Source organism: Sminthopsis crassicaudata, chromosome 2 (genome assembly GCF_048593235.1).
Source record: "Sminthopsis crassicaudata isolate SCR6 chromosome 2, ASM4859323v1, whole genome shotgun sequence".
Lineage (NCBI taxonomy): Eukaryota > Metazoa > Chordata > Mammalia > Dasyuromorphia > Dasyuridae > Sminthopsis > Sminthopsis crassicaudata.
Window position 1 is genome coordinate 634,000,590 of NC_133618.1, and position 24,845 is coordinate 634,025,434.

The window sequence follows — 24,845 nt, forward strand, 5'->3', positions numbered from 1 at the left end:
ATGGCCCTTCCCACTATTCTGTGCTGGTTCAATCGTTTGGTGTATACAGAGAATTGTGGGAGGGACCAGGGGATGGAGTGAGACAAGCCAGAGTCACTTCTGGGAGGAAGACAAAGAGGTGAGGTTGCAGAGATCTACCGCTAAAGACCAAGAATAAAGACCAAGGACTTTTGCTTATCCTGACTCCGGCTGATTCTAAATTATCCAGGGTGCTAACGTGGTCACCACATACACTGAATTATTTTGGGTAGAATGTGGCCAGATGGGTGGATCTGCCCACCACTATGGCGCTTCCATGGCCTTTCTTTCCCCCCCATTTATCAGGTGATTCCAGACTTCCCTCCTCTGAATGCATTTCACCTGGCTCTGCTGACACCAGCCCTAAGCTCTGAGGAACGACAATGCCCATCAGCAGATTCGGGCTTGGGGTGACATAACAAAGGGGACTTTGAGTCTTATTTCCTAAATTAAGTGCAGGCTCACAGGACTAGGGCCAGAAGGGGCCCAAGGAAGGTACAGTCTGAGAGGGGTGACCCGCCTTGCCCAAAGTCACAGGCAGAGCCGAGCTTCCAGCTCCAAAACCGGAGACTGCAGACTCAGCTACTTTCCCAGAAGACAGGGAGGTCCATGGGGTCAGGGAAGTCTAATGCAGAGATTCCCAGACCCCAATGGGGCCAGGGCATGGGCCACGTCAGCTGGGGGCACACTTCACTTCCTAATAGAGAAGCGCCCTCAAGAACAGTCCATATGGATTTGGTGGAACAGAGGGGGAGGGTTTCTGGCACACTGCCCCCATGTTTGGTGGGCAAATCGCCCCCTTCCCCTGAGCCGGGTGGGCTTTACCTTCAGCCACTTCCAAGGGTCCTTGGGATTTGCGCAGTTCCTTCACTGTCTCCAGGAATTCCTTCCCACCGGCTTTTTCCAAAGCTTTACCTACAAAGGAGAAGAGAGGGAAATCTGGTTCTTCTTTCTTAAAAACTCAGTGGAAGAAAAAAAGGAGAAACAAGGTTTCTTCCAACAACAACAGAAAAGTAGCCATGGAATCTCAGGCCAGCCTGGGAAGCTTAGGCTAAGCCGGTGCCCTGTGGGAAGGGGGCAAGCTGCTGGGCTCCAGAACACAGACAGCGGGGGACCGGGCAGGCGATGGCTCTCTAACGCACAGCTGTCCTGCGTCTTGTAGGTGTCCAGTTCTTCGAGTCTCTCAGGTAGAGGGCTAACTTTTGACTTCCGCCTGGTGCACAGTAGGCAATTAATAAATGTGTATGGATTGGCCAAAGCAGGCGATACTGAATGGACGCAGGGGCATCTATATGACACCTTTGCGGTCTGGCATCTCAGGATTTGGACCTGGAAGTTTCTTAGAAACCATCTAATTAAACCCTCCCGCTTTGCAGGGGGAGGAAGGAAGACCCCAAGAAGGGTCTTGTCCGAGTCACAGGGACACTGAGTAACAGATGGGAACCAGAAACAGAGCCGGCATTCTCTGACTCTGGAGCCAAAGTTCATTAATGAGAGGGCCTTTGGAGCTGTGAGAATCCTGAGCGGGTCCTTGGTCTGCACTCTACCACTTACCCCATACAGGTGGGTTCTACTTAGAATCATTTCAGAATGCTTCTTATTTAGGTACTTTTTCTTAATGTCAACCTTGAGTTCAGAATTCATGAGCTGAATTGAATTCAGAATTCAAAGGGCCAAGGATGACATTTCAGGCTCAATTCCTGTCACTCTGATGACAGGTCCAGTCATTTCCTCTCGGAGCAATTTTTCCTCACTGGTAATCTCAGGAGGCTGGCTGAGACCAGCCTCTGTTTGGCTGTCTATCTACAGATCCGTCTACACAAAGAAGTGATTCTGTGTATCAGAATCAGAATAGAGGGATGGACCTGGAGTCAGGGAGACCCGACTTCCAAGCTGGCTCCGACACTGGCCAGCTGTGTCATCTCGGACAAGTCATTGCCTTTTGCCTCAGTTTCCTCAACTGTAAAGAAGGGACAATAGCAACCCCTCCCATGGAATTTGTTACCCTCAAACAAGGTATTATTTGTAAATGACAGCATAGCGACTCAGGATGATATTTCTAAATACTTAAAAGAAAATTTCAATTTAAATTAGAAGTTGGTGAAAAGAAAGATATATTTCTTTCCCTCTCCAGGTTCTCTGAAACGTATCCAGGGTTGGATGATCCTTCAGGCCTATGCACCTCAGGTGAAGAACCCCTAGGTCACAGGATTTCTAAAGGTCCCTTGGTCATCAACCTGTCAGAGTCCCTTATACATTCAGAGTTAGAATGATGCCTGCTCTACATTGATTTAGTCATGTAAAGTAACAAAATAGCTGAGATTAACTCTTCATATGTTATTGTAATATCTGCCATACTAGCAAAATGGCTTATTTTCACAACTATTAATTGACTAATTAATTAAATTTAATTGAAATTATGATTACAAATTATAAAACAGATTTTGCTCTTTCCTAGTGAGGCCACAAGAAGTCCAAACATGGAGTTGAGAGATCTGTATTTAGTTCCCAGCTCCATTGCTTCCTCGCTAACCACTGCTAAGCCACTTAAACATTCTGAGTCTCAGTTCCCTCATCTGTAAAAAGGGGCTAATAAAAAAAAATATTTTCAGTCATGTTCATCTCTTCATGACCCATTTGGACTTTTCTTGGCAAAGATACTAGTGTTTTATCATTTCTTTCTCCAACTCATTTTACAGACGAGGAAACTGAGGCAAACAGGATTAAGTAACTTGTCCAGTGTCACCCAGGACTGGATTTGAACTCAGGACTTCCTGGCTCCAGGTCTGGAACTCTATCCAGTGAGCTGCCATAAAATTGCAAATCCTAGCAATAAACGTGAGAATTGAATTCACTGGTCTATAGCTACCCTGCCTGTATGTGTCAGAGATGCAATTTGAATCCAGGGCTTTGGACCCCAAGGCCACTGCTTCATCTATGATTAGACACTGAATCTCACTTAGCACACAGTAGTTGCCTAATAAATGCTTTTTTCAAATATGAAAATTACTTTTATTCCTTTTTTAAAATACTAGCTTTTTATTTTCAAAATCTATGCAAAGATAGTTTTTAACATTCACCCTTGCAAAACCTTTTTGCTCCAAATTTTTCTCCTTCTCCTCCCTCCACCTCCCTCCCCTAGACTGCAAGCAATCCAATATAGGTTAAACATGTGCAATTCTTAAATTTTACATATATATATATACACATATATAATATATAGGTATATATTATTATATATATGTATATATAATATATATGTATATATATTTCCATGCTAATAAATGCTTATTGAATGAACAAATGACAATCATGACCTAATCCTTTTGATACCCATTTCTTTTTATTCCTAATTCACTCTGTGCATTTGATACTTTAAATGAAATTATATGCAGAAAGTAAATATAAAGACGATTGCTGTAAATAGAAAGACAAGTGCTAGGTAATGGTCAATAGTGAACATAAGTTGGAAGCTAGAGGTAAAATGCCAGGCAGTTCTGGGCAAAGTGTCCGCCATGTAATCTTCCTTGCCACACACTGTCAGTGGCGAACCACACCAGCCACCTTCTGAGCACGTACTTCAGCAACATTAACGTGAACCTGGAGGAGTCTTACCTATGTCTTCCTTGAGGTCAATTTCAGCTGTGGTCGGATGGACGATGCCCTCCACTCTCATGGAGCCAATATGGCTGATGTCGCTCTGTGTCAGGGACAGCTGGGGAAGGAGAAAGGGGCAAATATGGACCACATTCAACCAGAATGGAAGCGGCCTGGTTTACTCCTGAGCGATTCACCATTTACTCTTCATACAGATAGATTCAGTGACTAGGTTATAGACCAGCCTTGGTTTGGAGTTCTTCCTGTCTCCTACGAGCTTGTCCCTGGTGCACACCCAAGAGAGCAGACTAATGATCTCTCCTGCCAGAAAAGGGCTTCTTAGCCCCATCCTTCCTTTTTCTTCTTCTGTTTCTATAGAGAACACCTTCAGGAGATCCTCCATCTGAACACCAGCATCCGTTGAGCACCCCCTTGACCAGTCCTGAAAGAAGAGCCATTACTCCCCAATTCTAGCCCCTTCCTCCTCCAAACACAGACACTATTGGGAAAGCCCAACAGAGCCAACAAATGACTTTGTTTTACTGAATTTGAGGGCTCTGAGGTTCTGACCATGCTCCTTTCTGGTACTTTGTCCTTTGGGCCACCCAACTGGAAAGCTCATCTGTGTGTTGAGAAAGAAATACTTTTTCAGCTTTATTCTGTAAATGGTTGGAATCTTGGACTCATAAGAACCTGAGGTTCGAATCTCAGCTCTATCCCCTACTAACAGTATGACAACTTAGCCATTTCAATTTTTAGTTTTTTAATTTATTCGACATCTAAGAAGAATTTACCGTCTTTAAAGTGATAATAATAATAATAATAGCATAACATTTATATAGGGCCTGTTCTGTTCTAGGTACTTTGTTAAACACTTTATTATTTTCATCTGATCCTCACAAAAACCCAGCACAAAAAGAATGTGCTGTTATTATCTCTATTTTACAGCTGAGGAAACTGAGGCAGGGGTCATAACAGCTACGAAATAGCTAAAGATGGATTTGAACTCAGGTCTTCCTCACGCCAAGTCTAATGCTCTAGTCACTATGATACCTAGCTGCTCCCAATAATACTTGTAGTATTTACCCTAGGATGGTTGTGAGGTTCAAAGATAGTAATAAATGTGAAGGTCTTTGCAAATCTTGATGCTCTCTCTCTGTGTCAGTATTACTCCTCCTATTAATACCACCACCATTATCACACTACTACTACTACCACTACCACTATAACTACTACTAATACAACTACTACTACCACCGCCACCATTATCACACTACTACCACTACTATTACTACCACCATCACCACTGCTTCTCCTCCTCCTCTTCCTCTTTGGACAATGGGAACACTAATGTCCCTCCTGCCTTACAGGATAGTTGCAGAAAAAAACTTTATAAACCTCAAGACATTAGAAAAATGGGAGCTCTTACAGGGTGGCCTAATTCCTACGAAAGCAGAGAGAAAAAGGCTCCCCTCAGCCTGGAAGGTTCCTCATCCTTTCTCCTTCCCTACTTTCCTTCTCCATGTCTCTGAAGTAGCTAGAAGTCTCACCCTCATTTCTAAGCCTTTAAGGATAGTGGAGAAAGAAGCTGCTGCTAGGATATGTTCCACGGGATCCCCCTTCCCTAAACGGAGTCTCATCTACATCAGGAGGGACACAGAGGCATCATGTGGTGGTGGGAGGAGTCTGTCCCCAGGGGTAACCTCAAGGCCTTGCCACTCATTGCCTGGGTGACCCCTGACAAGGATCCCCCTCCAGTCCTTCCCTCATGATAAATGCCATGGATGCGCTCCGTCATCCCTCAGGTTCTCGCCTTCTCTAAGTCCTTTCCGGCTTTCATATTCTGTGCTGCCAAGAGTCTGCTACCAAAGCAGTGATTAACTGTGTGTTTCCGAAGGCATCTTATTTCATGACTTGCTAGATAAACTGCCTTCTCAGTTTACATTATGGATATGAATTTGCATATGTGGCTGTGCAGCTCTCATGGTCTCCAAGACGATTAAAATGCATTTGTTTTCTTTTCAAAGAGCAGAGGAGAACAGATTGATTTCCTATTGAATAATTAATTTTTAACACAAGGGATATTTAATAAAACATATTTCTATTTTCCATCTTAAAACCCAAACCAAACTAATTACCTCAAGCAGTCTGACCTGGAGACAGACCATTCTTTCTGTGTGTGTATCTGGAGGTTTCCTAGGAAAGCCACAGTTCTGACTGATTTATCTTCCTGTCTGACACCCATTGTTACTTTTGGCCACAGGCTGACCGCCGCGTGACACAATTTTGGCTTTTATGAGAAGTTGCCATAGTTCTCATTTATAAAAGCGAACAGTTCCAGGGCAGCCCCGCTCGGTTTTGTGTGGCGTGGGGTTAAGACCTACCTGCTGACGAACAGGTCGTACAGTCCGGCTGTTTTTACAACCTCACACTAGGGCTAGTTTTATTACCTTCTGCCCCAGAACAAGGCTCTTGGAAGAAAGGATGGTGAATCCATCCCCAGGCCCATCTTCGGATGTCGAATTTGAGGCTCCTTCTTTGTCACCATCTTTTGCTTTGGACTGTTGAGGGAAATCAGAAGGACAGACAGATGGGAGACTGGGCCAAGACACACTGCATAGGGTTCCTACCTCTGCTGTTTCTAGCTGAGCTAAAAAGGGCTCAGGCTAGTGATGGAGGCGAAGAGTATTTTGTCCTTCGTTCTTGAAGAGGACCATGGGGAGGCGATGCCATGACGTGCAAGTGAGTTGGACTGAAGGGAGGGAGGGCTGGGCAAGGCCACCGGCCTCACTGTCCCCTCCAGAGCCCTCTGGTCTGGTGATCAGAGAGCAGGACGGCTGGTGGTGACCCTGGATGCAGGGCGAGACTTGGGCCTTTTTAAGTGGAGGTCTTTAACTGATCTCAGTTTGAGGCTGGACCAGATTAAGGCTGGGTTAAAAGCGAGACAGAGAATAGCTGCTTTTACCTAATCAAAAATAATTCAGCCTGGATGGCAAATTGGTTCAGCCACGAGTGCTGTTTACATTCACTCTGAGGCAATCATGGCCAAAATTAAAACCAAGGGGACTTAGCCTGGGACCTCTTGTTGGCCAATCAATGAGAGGCAGAGTGATTTGGGTTTAAAGCCTCGTCCTTAAGAAAGAAATCTAACCCACAAACCCCAAGATACCTTGGGAAGGGTTCAGCGATGCAAAAGAAAAAAAAGGTTATTTAAGAGCATCCATAGGTAAGGGTATGATGCCCCATGTAGACAGAGGGAGGGAAGAAGGAAAGGGGGGAAGGATAGGAAGAAAGGAGAAAGGAATAGAGGGAGAGAGGAAGAAAGGAGGAAAAGAGGGAGTGAAAGAGGAAGGAAAGAAAGGAAGTGGGGGAAGGAAAGGAAGAAAGGAGAAAGGAATAGAGGGAGAGAGGAAGAAAGGAGGAAAACAGGGAGTGAAAGAGGAAGGAAAGAAAGGAAGTGGGGGAAGGAAAGGAAGAAAGGAGGAAGGAATAGAGGGAGAGAGGAAGAAAGGAGGAAAAGAGGGAGTGAAAGAGGAAGGAAAGAAAGGAAGTGGAGGAAGGAAAGGAGGGAGAAAACGACAGAATAAGGGAGGGCATTTTGCTAAAAAAATCTTCAGTGGCTTCTATTATTCAAGGCTCTCTGCAATCTGAGACCATTGCCCCATCCATCCTTATTTCACACTCCATCCTGCCAACAAATGTCTGGAGTATCTTTCTTTCCTTCTTTTACTGAAAAGAGGGAGGAAGGAAGGGGAGGGAGGGCCCTTATTGAAGAAGTTATTCAGAGATACTGATCCATCCCTTTCTACCATGCCATGTGCTTCTTCTCCCACTGCAGACCAGAGTAATGACTTTCAGGTGGCCAGGCTTATGGCATTATAGGCTCTGGAGGTGGGAAGGGCCTCTGAGGTCATTTGGGTACTCCCCCCCCCCTCCGTCTTGCATGGAGGCAAAGAGCAGTGGCTGGGGCAGGTGGCCATATGTATTTTGATCTCACTGGAGTGGGGGACAGCATGGTGGAAGGGACTCATACTAGTCAGAAGGCCTAGGTCTGGCACTTATACATGATCTTGGGCCCATCCTTTTGCTCCTCTGGGTCTCAGTTTCCCCATTTGTAAAGTGAAGGTTGAATTAGATTCAACTCCAGAGCCTATGAACTTGGGCTACTTTATCTTTCTCAGTCCCTAAAGGCTGACTCATCTCTCGATTCAAATCCTTGCTACTTTCTCCAGATCCAAGGCCTGAGGGACACCAGCCTTTCAGCTGGCCAGGCTCTCCCCTCCGGGCTCTCCGTTTACCTTTTTGGATGTCCTGGGTTTGGCGGCTTTGGCTTTTTTCCCACCCTTCTTGCTCGAAGTCGATTTCCTCCCTCTCTTCTCTGGGGGAGGGGAAAGGATCGTTTCAGACTTGCCTTTGGCCCCCCGCTTTTTGGCCAACAGCTCCGGATGGATCCTGGGCAGGACGCCCCCGCTGGCGATGGTCACTCCCTTTAGGAGCTGAAGGGACAAAGGGCAGGAGAGAGCATGGCAGACATTCCCCGTGCAGCACCTTTTGTTAGGAGACTGTCCACGAGCTACTCTTTGCCTTTCTAAAGAGATGGCGACTTCCATAACTTAAATGTCTGTGTCCTTGCTAATCTGTCACCGCTCTTTCCCAGTTACCAAGACCCTCTGGGACTGTGACCAGAATGAGAAACGGGTAAATGAGGGAGACACAGGAGGCCAGGAGCCCCGGGGCTCAAGGATTCTGGACAGAGACCCTCCTTCGCCTCTGTGGGCACAGGGCCTGACAGAAAGTGGTTTACTGATGGATTGGTCTCTCTGAGAAGTATGACATGAGATAACCATGGACGGAGGGCTGAGCTTGGCGAGGGAGGCCGGGCTTCTTGTTCCACCCCGGGACAAGCTGGAGGTGTCTGTGGCCCCAGGGAAGACCCTCTCAACGCTCTGCTGAGGAGGACTCACCCATGGCTGCTGAGGGCATTGCTCCCTGGGGGTTCCCTTTGCCAACTAAATAATGACTCTGGGCCAAAAAACTGGACAACAGCTGAGGTTGGAGAAAAGAGGAACTGGCCCTGCTGGCTTCCTAAGGCCTGTAACTACCCGGAGGAAGGACACTTCCCATGAAATGCCCCTGGGGCTGCTGTGAGCCCTGCAGGACGGCAGGACCCCTTTCTGATGGGATGACTAACCTGGAAGATAATGTGGATACTTGGATTTTATTAAAGCTTTCGGTGAATTATTTCATGCCAGTGGAAGAAGCAAGAGGACATTCTGCCTCTGCTTTGTGCCAGGTGTGACTGAGCTACACAATCACCCACCAAAGATCTAAATCAGAGGGCACAGTTCTTAGATGGCTCTACTGAGGCCATCAGTCAGAGGTGTAAACTACAGGCAGGCCTTCATCATTTGGGGAGAAATGAGGACCTGCCAGGTCATTGAATGAAGGCAGAGGATGCCACGTAGGAAACGGCTTGGGGCTGAGGCAAGAGAGCGAGCCGCTATGAGGAAGGCAGAGCAAGCTGGCGGGGGATCCCACAACCCAGCAGCGGGCCAGCCTGGAGGGGGGGGAGCAGCTCTGGCCAAGCCCAGAAAAGAACCATGGCAGAGGAGAGGGCCAGACCATGAGCCCCGAAGGACTCCCCACCAGTGCTGGTAGCTGTGCCCCTGGAAGGTGCCCCTGCTGATGCAGCGTCTGTGTCAGGGGCCAAGACGGGTGAGGGAGCGCTCTAAGCCCGCACCAAGGCTCCGACTCAGCTCCAGCAGTGCCTGCCAGAGGGACAAAGGTGCTGCCAGTTCCCCTTGCTACCTGCCCTTTTAAAATTTGAGACCACTTCCCCCAGGAAAGTGGGTGTGTTTTTTGTGTGAATGCATATCTCTATGTCCTTACATAAACATATACTATCTATGTCCATATATCTATACTTACATCCATATCTATGTATATATACTAACTATATCTGTATATACTATTTATATCTGTATACTATAGTGTACACTATACTATTTATATTTATATCTATGTATATATATATATAAACTATATCTATATATACCATTCATATCTGTCTATATTCTAGTGTATCTATATTTATTATTTATATCTATATATGTATGTACCATCTAAATCTGTATATATTGCTTATAGATACAGATATGCAGCTCTATATAGACAGATGTAAGTATGGAATCTATATTTGTCTATATTCTTAAAGCTTATAATTGTACCAAGACCCTTGGGACACTATGTGTATATATGTATACATTTTATATATATATATATATATATATATATATATATATATATATATATATATATATATATATATAAAAAATGTATAATGTATATATATATATATATATATATAAAATGTATAATGTATATAATGTGTGTGTGTATATATATATATATATATAATGTATACACATATACATATATGTAAACAAAAATGTTTACATATTTATGCATTTATGTGCACATAAATGCATAAATAGAAACATTTTTGTGTATATATGTATATATCACACACACAGACACACAAAAGGAGAATATGTCCTAGACTGTTGAGGGGATTGATTTTGTACTAACATGTTCTCATTATACGCCCGTAAGAAAAGCTTCTTTCCAGAGCTAACGAACTCTAGCTGGCTCATTTTGATAATCAATGTGGGGGCTCAAAACTCGAAGGGGGCTCATGAACCACTTGAAGAGAACGAGGGTCCCCCTACATAAAACAGCAAGCACTTTTGAATCCAGCTTCTCAGAGTTATCCCCAGAACCCCGAGAGGAGGAGAAGTTAATGACTTCTGGGGTCCCCAGCCTGCCTGGGGCAGTGAAAGCTGGGAGAGGAAATCCCAGGATAGTGGGGAACTACAGTATACTCATAGAGAAGATGGAGCAATATGGACTTAAAACGGACTGAATGGCCAGACTCGGAGAGAAATCGTTAATGGCTCAGTGTCAGCGTGGCGGGTCGACAGTGGGGCGCCTCAGGGGTCTGTGCTTGTCTGGTGCTATTTAACATTTTTGTCAATGACTTGGATAAAGGCATAAAAAGCCCATTCACCAAATTGGCAGATGATGCAAAGCTGGGGAAATGGCTAACTGGATGACAGAGTCAGGCTCCAAAAGGTTAGAGAATTGGGAATTGAATAAGATGAAATTTAATGGATTAAAGTTGTACGCTTGGGTATAAAAATTAACTTCGCTGAGGAAGTGTGGAGAGACAGCAGATGTTCTGAAAAGATCTTGGGGATTTTAGAGGACCACAAGCTCAAGGTGAGCCAGCGGCATGATGGGACAGACAAAGTAAAGGGCATCTTGGACTAGAGCAGTTCAGAGCCTTCAGGGACAGGGAGCTAAGTGCCCACTGCTGTGCTCACCAAACCTCATCTAGTTCTGAGTGCTGTCCAGAGATGGACCACCAAGATGGTGGAAGACCTAAAGGTTATGAGTTCTGATGGAAGGAAGTGGGTATGTTTGGCTGGCAGAAGAAAAGACTGAGGGTAAATAAGAGAGATGTCAAAGGCTGCCTTGTGGAAAATTAGGTTCCCTGATATTTGGAGGCATCTTCCATTAGTGGGCTACTTCATGGAGGCCATTTTTCTCTCCCTGGAGGGCATCAGGCACAAACTGGATGAGCGCTTTTTTTTTTTTTTTTTTTTTTTTTTTTTTGCACTGGAGATTCTCTTCATGTATGATTTTGGTCACTGGGGACCCTTCCAACATGCACATCTACTGATTCTCTATATAACGTGATTGACAGACCTTCAAACACTATATAAATCTTAGCTTTTATACATATAAATTGTTTCTAAATAACCAGGGCAAAAAAAACTACAGATAAGTACCCAGGGTATCTAGAAATGTATGAACATCTCAAGGCAAAATGTTTTATTTGTAACTAAAGGAAGTGTTTATAGGAAACAGCAAAACCATTGTCATTACTAACATATTGTTTCTATGGGTCAAAACTGCAAGGCACCAAAGAGCGATGGGGAAAAGCATGGTGGATATCGGTGGGCTTGCAGTGCGTCACCAGGGATTATTGTGCATAGAGAAAAATGGCATCAAACGGGGCATAAAATCAATGCCCGGGATGTGACAGAACAGGAGGAAGGCCTCCAGGACACTGGGTGGATCCTTATGGCAGATTCGTGGAGGGGCAAGGATTGAACCAAATGAAAAAAGCACCAGTGGAAGGAGCGTTCACCTTATGGTGATCACTTATCCATGGAGGAATTAACAAATGATTAGGGGGTGTCTCCACTAAAGTCTCCTTTGAGGACGACTCTAGGGTCTTGGGCCAGGTAGGCCGGTGCCGGGACTGAGGGTCCCCATGTGGGGGACAGAGGTTCACGCCTCACAACCTCTGTGATGTTGGACGAGTAACCTAACCTCCTTGGGCGTCAGTTTCCCTTTCCTGAGAAGGCACTGGGCTGGATCTTCTGAGGAATCATCTCTAAGTGCACGATTCTACAAGTAACTTATGACTTGCAAGGAAGGAAAGCCACTGAGTTAGCGCTCGGATCTGGAGTCTGAGGGCTAAGCTGTGTGAGCGGGGAGGGCCAATCTCCACAGACAGCTGGACACCAGTGATGGGTTTTCAGCCAAAGCAGTACCTGAATCTATTAGAAAATGGAGGGGCTCTAACCTGTGCCCTTGGGAGAAGTACTCGGACTAAAGAATCACAGATTCTTGAAGTACTTCCTAGGCTACTGTATTAATATATAAAGTTATTTGCACTTTTTTAGACATATGACATTTTAGATGTATTTAAGGAAAGAAACCTACCTGGTTTAACTCCTCATCATTAGCAACTGCCAGGAGGATGTGTCTGGGTGCGATGCGGGCCTTTTTGTTGTCCCTCGCAGCGTTCCCGGCCAGCTCTAGTATCTCAGCTGAAAGCACAATGGGTACAAGCGTCAGCAAGAGTGAGGGGCAAGAAGCCCGGCGGCCTGGCACTCGTTCTGTCCTGGCAGAAATGCCTGCACAATGCCCCGAACCCAGGGTCTTTTTGTTATACCCCAGGGCCTACACGGTCAGTCTAGGGTAGGATGAGACAGATTTCTGATTGGCTTCTTAGTTGGAACAAATTGGGACTGAAGAGCCAAAGGAAGTCTCTCTTCTCTCCCTTTCTCTTTCCTCTCCAATGTCTCTTCACCCCTTTTTCTCCCCCCCCCCACTCTCTTTCTCTTTTCTTCTCTTGTCAGTTAATTAATCAGCACTTATTATCTACTTTCCTGGTTCTTAATGAGTTCCAAAAACACAAGAAAAGGGGAAAATAGTGCTTGTCTTCCAGGAATTTATCCTCTGAAGGGGAAACAAAATAGATACTATCTATCTATACCTAGATCGATCGATCTATTGATCTATTGATCTGTCTATCTATCTATAGATATAGATATGTATAGAGGGCTAAAACTATACTTGAATCAAACAAGAGAACACTTAAGGCTAATTACCTATTCGATGGCTCTATTAGCATATATTTAGATGTCAGCTCTCCTCATCATTGGTGCTTGTTGAATGTTTGATGTTGAGATAAATGTAGGCAAGGATTGGGGAAGGGGGAGAGAAGTGAGAGTCACTTGGCTGCAGGATGAGGAGGAGAGAGGCTGGTGACTCCAGAATCCAGGACACAGCTTTGGCAAGCCTTGTGGCAGCTTGTCTGCCTCCTTCACTTCTCCCCCTAAAGACCAAGGACTTTGATTTATCCTGACTCTGGCTGATCCTGAGGCCCTCCAAATCAAAGTCCTCAGATTATCATCATTAATAACAACGATAGCTAGTGTCAACTGGTTGGCCTGGGCTCTGACCTGGGGGTGGGGGAGCCGAACAGGGCAGGCTGGAGATAGAAGAGTCAGAAATCAAACAAAAGTTTAATTTCAAAGTGAGGGAAGTGGTTTGCGAGCAAGAGGCAGAGCAGACGCAAGTACTGGGGACCTGCCCCCCCAGCAGGGGTCCTGCTTTGCTGTGGCCAATCTCAGCAGTCACAGCAATGGTTCCGCAGTGAGCTGTAGCTCCGACAATGAGGGGTCACAGCAACAATGCGCCACGTCTGGTTCTTAGTAGGACTTCATTACCAGAACGTGGAGTCTGAGCTCAGAGAATATAGTAATTCTATGAAACAGTTCTGGGGTTCTGCTGTGGCGGAGATGATCCAGAAGATGAGTGCAAAGGACTACTGTTGGGTCAAGCTCACATTTTACTCTCTGGGTCTCCATTCTGGAAAACGTGGTGTTTCCTAATATCTTGACACTAGCATTTAAAGGCTTGGCGATTTGCAAAATACTTTCCATGCTAAGTCGCTTGATCCTCATAACGTGGAAAATCTGTATTCCCCTATTTTACAGCTGAGGAAACTGAGGCAAATAGCAAGTAACTGACTTTCCCAGAGCCTCAGACACTCATCAGCTGGGTGATTCTGAACAAGTCACTTACCTTAAGTCTTTGCCTTAGTTTCCTCATGTGTAAAATAAACTGCAGAAGGAAATGTCAAACTACCCCAAGATTTCTGCCAGGAAAACCCTAAAGGGGTCACAAAGAGTCAGACACAGACAACAGATTAATATTGTTGTGATTATTAATAATGATGATCTTGGATCATGATTTTTCGTTGATTTTTGTTTAAAATGAAAGCAATCACTCCTGTTTGTCTCTTCCTAAGGATTCAATAACTACTTCTTTCTACCATCCCAGCGAAGTTTTCCACACAGCATGTGGGTCACAGGATAATGAAATATTTCTCCCCTATTTAAACTCCTGGGGGCTTCCACTAAGTTGACAGGCTCATACATTCGGAGCAAAATGCTCAGAACATAGTAGGTACTTAATATATGTTAATTGACTGATGGAAGAGTCTATAGAAACTAAGCTAGTCTGACTCCATTTTGTAATGAGGAAATAGGTCCAGAAGGGTCCATCTTGCCCAAAGTCATCCAGGCTGTAAGTATCTGAGGCAGAATTTGAACGTATGGATGGAGATCATGTTTTATCTTGAGTCCTCAGGAATTTCAATGACCAGATTTCCTAATTCTTTTAAAGCTGCTCATTATACAAAATTGCTGTTACTGTAACTATTGTTCTGCTGGTTCTGCTCACTTTACTTTGTGCATCAGTTCACACAAGTCTTCCCAGTTTCCCTGAAATGGACTCCTTGGGTCATTTCTATAGCACAGTGGCATTCTGTAGCACCCCCAGAGAAGTCATGGACTTAGAGTACAGATTGAGACCAACCCTATACATCCACATGTATGTGCTTGTGTGTGCACACAAGACCAGTGAAGGACTTTGTTTCCCTTCACTCTTCATGTTTTTGTAGCGGGGATTTTGTTTTTCAAGCTTTCTTAACTAGGAGGTGGAATGGATGGGAGAGAATACAGACATGGAAATGGGAGATAATACAGATATGGAAATGAAATAAGACTGAATATTAAGAAAAGAGAATGGAGAAAAGATAGGAGGAGCCTGGAGGCAGGGAAGTCACTCAGGAGCCTCTTAAAATAGTAGAGACAAATGTTAAGGCCCATGCCTGGGTGAAGGGGCAGGTCAATTCTCCGAGCCTCCACAGCTGCAAATCATAAACTTGAAGGAGTTGCAAAGCAGCCTTTGCTGACACAGGTGTTCCTTGTGGACTGGGAATGAAATAAATTGGAGGCAAGAGGGAAGAGGAGGGAGGTCAGACAACAGCAACTGCCTCTTGGTCTCCTCGGATCAGCACCATCCGCTTACGTGAAGAGATCCATTCTATAGATCTGAGTTACACCTCCAGCTGTCACTGGTAGGTGGCTCCCATATCACAACAGACAGATCTAATCAACCTTTCTTCTTTTTTTCTTTCTCTTTTTCATCTCTCTTTTATTCTTTTCCTCTCATTATTTCCTTCTACTCAATGTTAAAAGGAGTTTTCAGAACATGAAAAAAAAAATCCTTGGGTCTCAGGAAAAGTGTCTTTGCTCCCTTTAATATTGTGAAAGAAATAAAAAGGAATGGTCTCACAAATACCAAAGTAAGTTTGGATTTATTTTTTAAACTGGGAAAGCCATTTCATTGTTTGTAGGAAGCTCCTTAATGAGCAATTTCTTCTCAAACTCAGATCAACATTTTCTCTGTAAATAATTCTGTGTCCTGAGAGAAAATTGATACTTTCAAACAAAATTCATATGTGGAAGGGATATCCACAAAAGTTCATACTCTAGTGATAAAAGTGATCTGAGTATATCATTCTAGAACAATTAACAAAAAACTCAATATGTTTAGGTCCAGACAAGGGAAAGAACCTAGAACTCAAAAATCTTAAACAAACGTGAACAAAATTGTTTGAATGTAACTGGGAAAAATATTCAATAAATAATTTTTAAAAATTTAAAAAGGAATGTGAAAAAAAATATGGTACTTCAATGAGGAAATGGATTATACCATCAACAAACTAATATCTTAATCTTTTTCATGTTCATTATGTGAAAAAAGCGCTTTGGGAGACTAAATTATTGGTTTGGGCTTTAATCATTAAAATAAAAAAAAGCCAATCAATTCTTCAATCATTTATCTAATCTATGATCCTCCTAAAATGACTACCAAAAAAAAATAAAGATAATAAAGGAATTATTATACAAATAAATTGATTGGGTAAAACTCGTTCAAGTTGGGGGGGACACAATTCATGAGAACTCCATGTCCCCAAATCCCTGGGGGTGGAGTTATTGGTTGCCAGCCTGCCACCTGGGATGCTTCGGGAAGCCCTGGCCCCTGATCCCACCCAGATGGTGGGTTTACAGTTAGAGTTTAAACTGCCTGTGGAGGAGAAGGGCATGAACTTAATGAAGTGCTCTGGATTTATATTGAGGAAATTGGTGTGTTGGTTTCAAGCTTGTCTCAATGAAAGAAGAGAAAGAGAAGGGGATAAGCTAAGTTTTTGTTCTGGTGGATAGTTGGATTCATCAATTTTCATGTCAGCTGGGACAGCTTTAGTGCCCTTCGGCTCAGATGCATCTATTCACACGGGACTGGAAAGGCTCAAGGGTAACAATCTTGATTTCATTCCAGTAATTTTCACCTGATAGTTGGGTCGACAGATGTCAGGGCTCATAAATACTGGTGACAGGAGAATCTATAAGAGCGAAATAAGACAAGATGAATAGACTAAGGAAAACTGGAGGAAGGGCTAATCTAGAAGGAATACAGAAAAGATACAAGAATTGAAGGGGATGTACCTCTCTCAACACCCCAGACAAACAACACAAATGCTGGTACCTACAGGGCTAGGGGCAGCCTGCTTTCTGAGAACTGGCTAGAGCTTGCTGACGCTTCTCCTGTTGGGGTAAACAGTAGAGTACATTATTAACAAACAGGGTTATCCCCTCGTAGTTAAGTAATGATAGAGAGACTGAAGGTTTGAAAGTTTACAAGGTTTTTCTCAGATCCTATAACTAGTAAGAGTGAAGTGAGTCAGTTTCCAATGTCATTTCTCACTCTGTCTCTCTGTCTCTCAGTTCCAACACCTTCACTCTTTTTCCCAAATTTCTACTTTTGCCCTGTGGATTCTCTAGTTGCTATTTTGCACTCTTGTCCCTCTTGTTCAAATGAACAAGACTCTGTGACCTCAGAGCTCATTTTATATAAGGCCTGATAGAATCTGTATAAGGATTGGTTGAAAGATACTGAAAGGAACATTGGGTCAAAGAAGAAGAATTCTATTGCTGACTTCTGGATCTGAAGAGCTAGCTTATATGGAAGAGGTTTTAGATTTGTTTTGTTTTGGACCTGGAAATGAGAATTAGTCAGCAAGGCATGGAAGTTATAGAAGGAAATTTAGGCTTGATGCAAGGATAAAGATGAAAACTCTCTAGAGGTGGAGAGCTGCCTGGGGTCAAGTGGACTCTGGTTATTCACTGGAGGCCTGTCAAAAAGTGAGATGCTTTTGGTTGGGAGTGTTACAGAGGGATCTGAAGAGCTATCTCATATGGAAGAGGTTTTAGATTTGTTTTTCTTGGACCTGGAAGTTAGAATTAGGAAGCAAGGCATGGAAGTTAACAGAAGGAAAACTTTCCTCAAGGTGAGAACTTTCTAGAGGTGGAAGAGCCTCCTGGGGTCAAATGGATTCTGGTCATTCACTGGAGGCCTGTCAGAGAGTGAGATGATTTTGGTTGGAAGTACATATTATAGAGGGAGCAGTTGGGGCTGGAGGCTGCCTTCCAGCTGAGAGATCTAGGATTTGCTCAAAATGACTAGATCAAGCTTAAATTTACTTTGAAAAAGGCTCAAAACCAGTGATGTCAGCCCTGTAGGATCAAGTTATCAAGTTAGGTGAAAAGTTTACTTTGATTTTGCACAGCAAACACTGATTGGTTATTTAACAGATCTGCAAATGTCTATTTAAGGTTTAACCAGCCAGCTGCTACCACATGCAAGGAGGTCAAGGCTCACTCTCACTGCCTCCTGTTTAACGTAAGTGAAGAACAATTTTCTAACCTCAAGTCACATAAGTCTAGAATCTCAGACCTCCAGCCCAAGCCCCAGGGGATGGAAAGGGATGGAAGCAAGCAGCAGATGGCCCAGGGGAGGGCAGCAGCGAGCAGCTCAGTGAGCTGGAAACTAGAACTGCCCAGCACAGCAAAACAAAACAAACAAACAAAAACCAGCAAAGAAGGGGCACCCATCAGGGTGATGTCACCACACGGGAGCTCCCAGTCAGGGGACACAGTTTTCAGCTCCCCCAAGACATAGCCCTTACCGTGGAGATCCAGCTTAATATACCCTCATGTATGTTCCCTAGACAGTTCTATTCCTGGTCATGTGTTCTCCAGAGACAGCTTAGGAAGACCCGAGTTCAAACCTGACCTCAGACACTTGGTTATGTGTGATCCTGGGCAAGTCGCTTAACCCTGCCTGCCTCAGTTTCCGTATCTCTGCCAAGAAAACCCCAAATGGGGTCACAAAGAGCTGGACGTGACTGAAAAAATGATGGGACATAAAAAAAGTAGACATCTATTATATAGAGATATAGACATATATATGTATGTGCATATATATCTACATATATCACCAATATTCATGGAGTTTAACATTAAATATCTTTTAGAAAGAGCAACCTTTCCCTTCCATATGGAGAACATTACTACATGGCAGTTTCTCATTATTGGAAATAGTCCTAAGATGCCATATCGGTTACCTCACAATATTCTTTCTATCACTGCTTAATGGAACGAGCCCTCACGATACTTTTGGCTCCATTTTGACACAATTCTTTCTCTCGTCGGTTTGAAGCAGAAAGCGACCATATAGTGATGAGAGAGTGATTTAGTAGCTGAGAAAGCGGGAAGCCAGAAACGAAGCTTCTTGTTTTCCGGGGCCAAAGCAAAGACACAAGAATAATCCAAGAACTTGGGAGCTGGAAGGTGCCTCCAAGATCACTGAGTGCTGGAATCCAAGGCTCTCCAAGGCGGCAGAGACACTGGAGCCTGCTGGTCCCGCCTGTACGAGAACTCTGATCTTTTCGTTCTAGAGATGAGGTGGCCAAAGTCCCAAGAAGTGGAACAATTTGTTCGCTCTGGACTCGGGCCTTCTCACACCCAATACACTCTTCTTTCCATGAATTTCTGTCTCGGACAGCCTCTCCACACGCTTGGGTAGCATCATCTTCCCCCTTTGGGGAGAGCATACAGTTGACTAGGCCACACACTCCATGAGCTGTCCAACTACATGGTCTCTACTTCTGTTTGGGGAAACAGACTCTACATTTTTTTTTTTTTTTTTTTTTTTTTTTTTTTAGCATTAACCATTCTTCTGGTGCCATGCTCCCCAGAAGGCAGAGGCGGGGGGCAGGGAAACCGGAGTGCTTATAAAAGCATAAATTTGGGAGGTAAAAAACCAGTGGAAATCTACTGAAAACTTCTTGACTCATTTCCAGGAAGCTCCACGGGGGACTAAGTCTAGTCAAGTAAGAGTTGAAAAGATGTGTGTGCTTTGGAGTTCAAAAGAAAACAACACTCCCATTTTCCATGAATCTTTTCCCTTATGTACTATTCGGTTTGTTTCAAATCAATACACACAGATGAAGCACTTATTATGTATGTACAAGTTCTTTGGAGACCGGGGCTGGGAACGCTCATAACAATCAGGTCTCATTTTTTTTAATGTTATGAGATTAGTGAGTTCGGTCAGGTCCAAAAATCTGGAGCTCTCAAGGACGGACCTGGTGCTGGGTGATATGTCATACAATAAAAATCTAATAAAAATGCCACGGTCATGGCTCTCTGTCTGGGTGAGGGGCAATTGGAGGCCTGACTGAGGCATCTGAGGGGGAGGTCTGAGCTTGCAGGAGTGTGGACACAGCGGGGTGACAGGGAGAGGACTCATCTCTGACGCCATAAAAGGGCAAAGCTTCTTTGTCTGCCATCCTTTACGGCCGCTTTCTGCCTTTCTCTTTGTGGCGCTTCTCAGATTTCACTGAGCCCTCGCCTCCCTGGGCCTTCAGCCCTGCTCTCTGGCTCTGGGGCTTCTGGTTGCCTCGGTGAATTCTTTTCATTCTGAACCTGACACTTCTTGCCTCTTCATATCTTCTCCTCCCTCAGTATGTCCCTCCTTGCCTTTACTGATGAATTCCTTATAATTTGCATCAGTCATCAGCCCTGACTCCCTCCTCCTTCCTTCTCACCAGGAAGGCAGGAAAAAGACATCTAATAGTTTAGGGTAAATACTTTCAGAGAGGTGCTGGGCAGACCCGGACTTATCACAAGAAATTTTAAAGAGTTTGCTGAAGGGGCAGTTAGTTGTTGCAGTGGGTAGAGCACCGGCCCTAAACCAGGAGGACCTGAGTTCAAATGCAGCCTCACACACTTAACACTTCCTGGCTGTGTGACCCTGGGCAAGTCACTTAACCCAATTGCCTCTGCCAAAAAGTGTGCCAACCCCTATTCTAAATCCAAAGACTAAGTCAAATTGTCTTCAAGGATGACCCTGGCAGTGTTCCAGAGTATACTTATCATCCCACCCCCATTTTTTTTTTTAAAGCTATTTGCTAATCCTCCAATCTCCCTTTATAAAAGAAAAAAGACTGCAGTCCACAACCGAGCTCAACAGAAATGCATGGCTGAAGGTGCCCATTATTGTAAATGAAGTATAATCAGTTAATCAATGAGTGTAAATGACCAGTTATTATTGCACCTTTCCTTATTTTGACAAGTGAGAAGAAATTAGGAAAGCAGGAGGGAATTCCAGAAATAAGGAGAGCCTGAACTGGAAAAAGGGTTTCTAAAGAAGAGAATGGAAACAAATAATAAACCTCAGGCTTCAAAAGTTTTCTAGGATTGTTTCTCCTCTTCCTCCTCCTTCTCCTATCCACCACCACCACCACCACTGCTGCTTCTGCTTCTATTACTCCGATAGCACTACTGCAGTAGCAGCAGCAACAGTAGGTACGTTGTTTGTCATCATCAACCTAATAAAACCCTAGGTCATATTCATTATTAAACAGGGTCTAGGCTAGTAAAGGAGTTTGGTCTCAAAATCCACATTTAAAAAATTTAACAGATGGAAAACCACATTGCCCAGATTATGCTATCATAACTAGACAGGCAAACAATTGAACTCATTCATATCTAAAGTTTTTTTATCCATCTCTAGCTTGAATAGACGTGGTAGAAGGACAGTGAACTTGACTAAGAATTGAAAAGAGAAGAAGAGATTGATCTGGACATCGGGGAAATGGCACAGGCCTTTCAATAGGTTACCTGCTGGTGTAAAAGTCCATCTCTTTATCATCCATCTTTTCCCAGAAATGAATTCTGCCATTAAAATTTCAGTTGACCCAAAGGACAATGGAAGGGCCGGTTGTAATACGTCGCCAATAAGGACATACACAAAAGAGGTGTACAAACTCTCATCAAGGATCCATTGTTGGTGAAGTTATGAACTGATCCAACCATTCTGGAGAGCAATTTGGAACTATGCCCAAAGGGCTGTAAAATCGTGTACAGCATTTGAGCCAGTGATGTCTCCACTGGGCCTGTGTCCCAAAGAGATCATAAAAGAAGGGAAAGGACCACATGTATAAAAATGTTTGTGGCAGCCCTTTTTGTAGTGGCAAGGAACTGGAAACTGAGTGGATGGCCATCAATTGGAGAATGGCTGATAAGTTATGGTATATGGATGGAATGGAATATAATGTTGTATAAGAAATGATCAGTGGGATGATTTCAGAAAAGCCTGGAACGATTTGCATGAACTGATTCTGAGTAAAGTGAGTAGAACCAGGAGAACACTGTACATAGTAACAGCAAAATAATGTGTTGATTATCTGTGATGGACATGGCTTTTTTAAACAATGAAGTGATTCGAGGCAATTCCAACAGACTTGTGATGGAGAGAACCATCTGCATCCAGAGAGAGAACTATGGAGACTGAATGTGATAAAAGCATAGCATTTTCACTTTTTTTTTGGTTGTTATTGTTTATTTGTTTTCCTTTCTCATGTTTTTTTCCCATTTTGATCGGATTTTTTTTTCACCCAGCATGAGAAATGTAGAAATATTCTTAGAGGAACTGCATATGTTTAAACTATATTGGATTGCTTGCCCTCTAGGGGAGGGAAGGAGAAAAATTTGGACAAGAAGTTTTGCAAGGGTGAATATGAAAAACTATTTTTGCATGTATTTTGAAAAATAAAAATTATAATTATTATTAAAAAGTAAACTTAACTGAAAAACAAAGCAAAACAAAAAAAAAGGATCTATGTAAGAGCAACAGAGATTAGCCCATTAAAGCTTAAGAATGAAAGATAACAGGAAAATTCAAGTGCTATAAAGGTCTCCAGAACACAGGGAACATTCTCCACAGAGGAAGTTTCAAGGAAGTACATCTAGGTATAATTTAAGGAAAAACTTTTTAATAATGAGAATGGTTCTCAAATGGAATTAGGTCATCCTGGCAGCTCTCAGGCCCCTGTCATCAGAGGTCTTCAAGCAAAGACTGGAGACCAACTTTCTGGGTCTGTTATATAGCTGAAGTCTCTTCTGGGGATGGGATTAAGTTGAATGGCCAGTGTGGTCCCCTCCAAATCAGAGGTTCTGTGATTTAGGGAATTACAGAAAGATAATGAAGAAGAATCAGCCAGCATCGAAAAGTGTTCCAGTAAAAGTCCATTTGCCCTTGGGGTGATAGCTGTACCAACGAGATCACATTTCCATTCAACACAGGATTTTAGTACTTTCTGTGATCATAATACAGAAATTGGCTTTTTAAAATAGGTTTTAGCATAAAGGAGCCGTGAGCTTAGTTTACTGAGGCATAACTGTTGCTTGTAATATGCAAGAACCCTTCAAAATGCCAGAGAGACATCCCCTTAATGACTCAAAGTCCACGGCTACTAAGACCCTTCAAAGAGCCAGGGGATAAGAAATAACCTTCATCACTTTGCTAAGGCCATTTGTCATTAATCTTAATTCACATCCTCATGATCATTATTCCAATTCCAGCAAAGAGACTGATCTAACTATCCTTGGAAGAAAAACAGAGTGGAAGAAACAAACCCAAGAAATGTCTACATTATGGCACAAAGTCTCTTTTTGAATTGAGTAGGTGTCTCCAAAATACCCATAATTTTGGGGAAAGAAGGCAGTTCCTTTCTCATGTTTTTTTCCCATTTTGATAACAAAAAGGAAAGTAATCAAAAATCAACAAGAATATCTCTCAAATATAAAAATTATATTCATGGCAAGATCTTTCAATTTTGTCGGAAAATATCTTTCTAAAGGAGAAAGAGAAAACTGACCATTTATTTACTTGTTCTGACATAGGCTAATAATAAACTAGATGGAATAAAGTACATTTATGACTAAAATGAACATATCAGCTCTGAGGGATTTAAAAATGGACACTATCCTTTATAAGATTCATATTTTATTGAGCACAAAATGAATTTTTATAAATTGGTTTTCAGTATAAGTGCACTGTGGAAGCTTGCTGTTTAAAGGAATCCAGTTGTAAAGACTTTTATAAAGTGACTAATATAGCCTCAGTTTCTATTTTGTGCAAAATCACGTTTTTATCTATATACAACTCCATCTTCCATGATTGATTGGTTCCATAATGGGGAAACAACATTACTTTGATGTAAATTTGTTTTTAATTTGTAAAGTCCCATGTTTGAAATCTAGTGTGTCAGGTAGTGTCCCAATGTAACAGGTTCTTGTTTGTTTAATTTTACAACAGTTGAGTTTGTTGATAATGTACCATTGTCAAAATTAGGGTAATATCATATAGGGCATGCTTGTGTGCTATTTGTCAGGTGGGAGAGGGTGACACACCTGTAACAGTCTAGATATTTTTGTAGATCTCATGTCTTCTATTTTAATTCTGTGATTTCTCTGCCTTTTTATTCCCCCTTAAGCCCTGTCATTTCATTATAGGGTACTTCCTTTGGTTAAGAGACAAGCTCAAATTCTCTAATCCATTAACAGGAGATTTAAAATAATCAAAAGAGAATTTAAACGATCCTTCCACAAATCATATCAGATAAGAGTGAGAGAAGAGTTCTAAATTCAGACTAGGAAGCATATTTTCAGTTTTTGACATTTAAAAATTTTACCTGCAAGGTATTCTATGACAGCTGCCATGTAGACAGGAGCGCCCACACTTATTCGGTATTTGAATGTTCCTTTCTTTAGGTATCTCATCATTCTCCCCACTGGGAAAATGACACCTGCCCTGGCTGAGCGAGACAGTTTGGACATTTTCTTCTTCCCACTTCTGCCCGACATCTTGCTGCCGTTTTCTTCTCAGTTTGCTTACTTGAGAATCCTCGGTGGCACTGACCACAACGCTGTAGAGGGAAAAAAAAAATGGGATTGAGGACACATTCAGGGCATAAAATAGTTCAAAAGCAGGGGGTTTTAACCTTTTTTGGGGGGAGGTCACAGACCTCTTTAGCAGGCTGATAAAGCCTCTTCTTCTAGTAATGGTTCATATAAATGCATAAAATAAATAAAAAATTTAAAGAGAATTATAAAGGAAACTAATTATATTAAAATTCAGTTGTCAAATATTTTTAAAAGCTCACAGGTTTAGAGACCTCAGATTAAGAACCCTTGTAGTCTAAAGCAGAGGTGTCTCTTCATAAGCATCCTCCAGAACAAGCTGAACCAGATTAAAATGAAATTAGGAATATTTAACAAGATAAATAAAACCAATAAATGTGTGGCTTTATAAGGCAACATGCAGCCCACAGGACA

General features: G+C 43.0%; 1 protein-coding gene across 2 annotated transcripts in view; it reads right to left on the minus strand.

Annotated features, from left to right (window-relative positions):
- MACROH2A2 (macroH2A.2 histone) overlaps positions 1-24,845 on the minus strand; it is a 53,728-nt gene that overhangs the window by 3,655 nt on the left and 25,228 nt on the right. For both annotated transcript variants that reach the window (XM_074296543.1, XM_074296544.1), the window contains exons 2-7: positions 24,203-24,436; positions 12,409-12,515; positions 7,914-8,111; positions 6,066-6,176; positions 3,634-3,733; positions 844-933 (exon numbers count right to left, since the gene is read on the minus strand). In XM_074296543.1, the coding sequence (XP_074152644.1) occupies positions 844-933; positions 3,634-3,733; positions 6,066-6,176; positions 7,914-8,111; positions 12,409-12,515; positions 24,203-24,374 (778 nt within the window). In that variant the 5' untranslated portion in view covers positions 24,375-24,436. The remainder of the gene's footprint in view (positions 1-843; positions 934-3,633; positions 3,734-6,065; positions 6,177-7,913; positions 8,112-12,408; positions 12,516-24,202; positions 24,437-24,845) is intronic.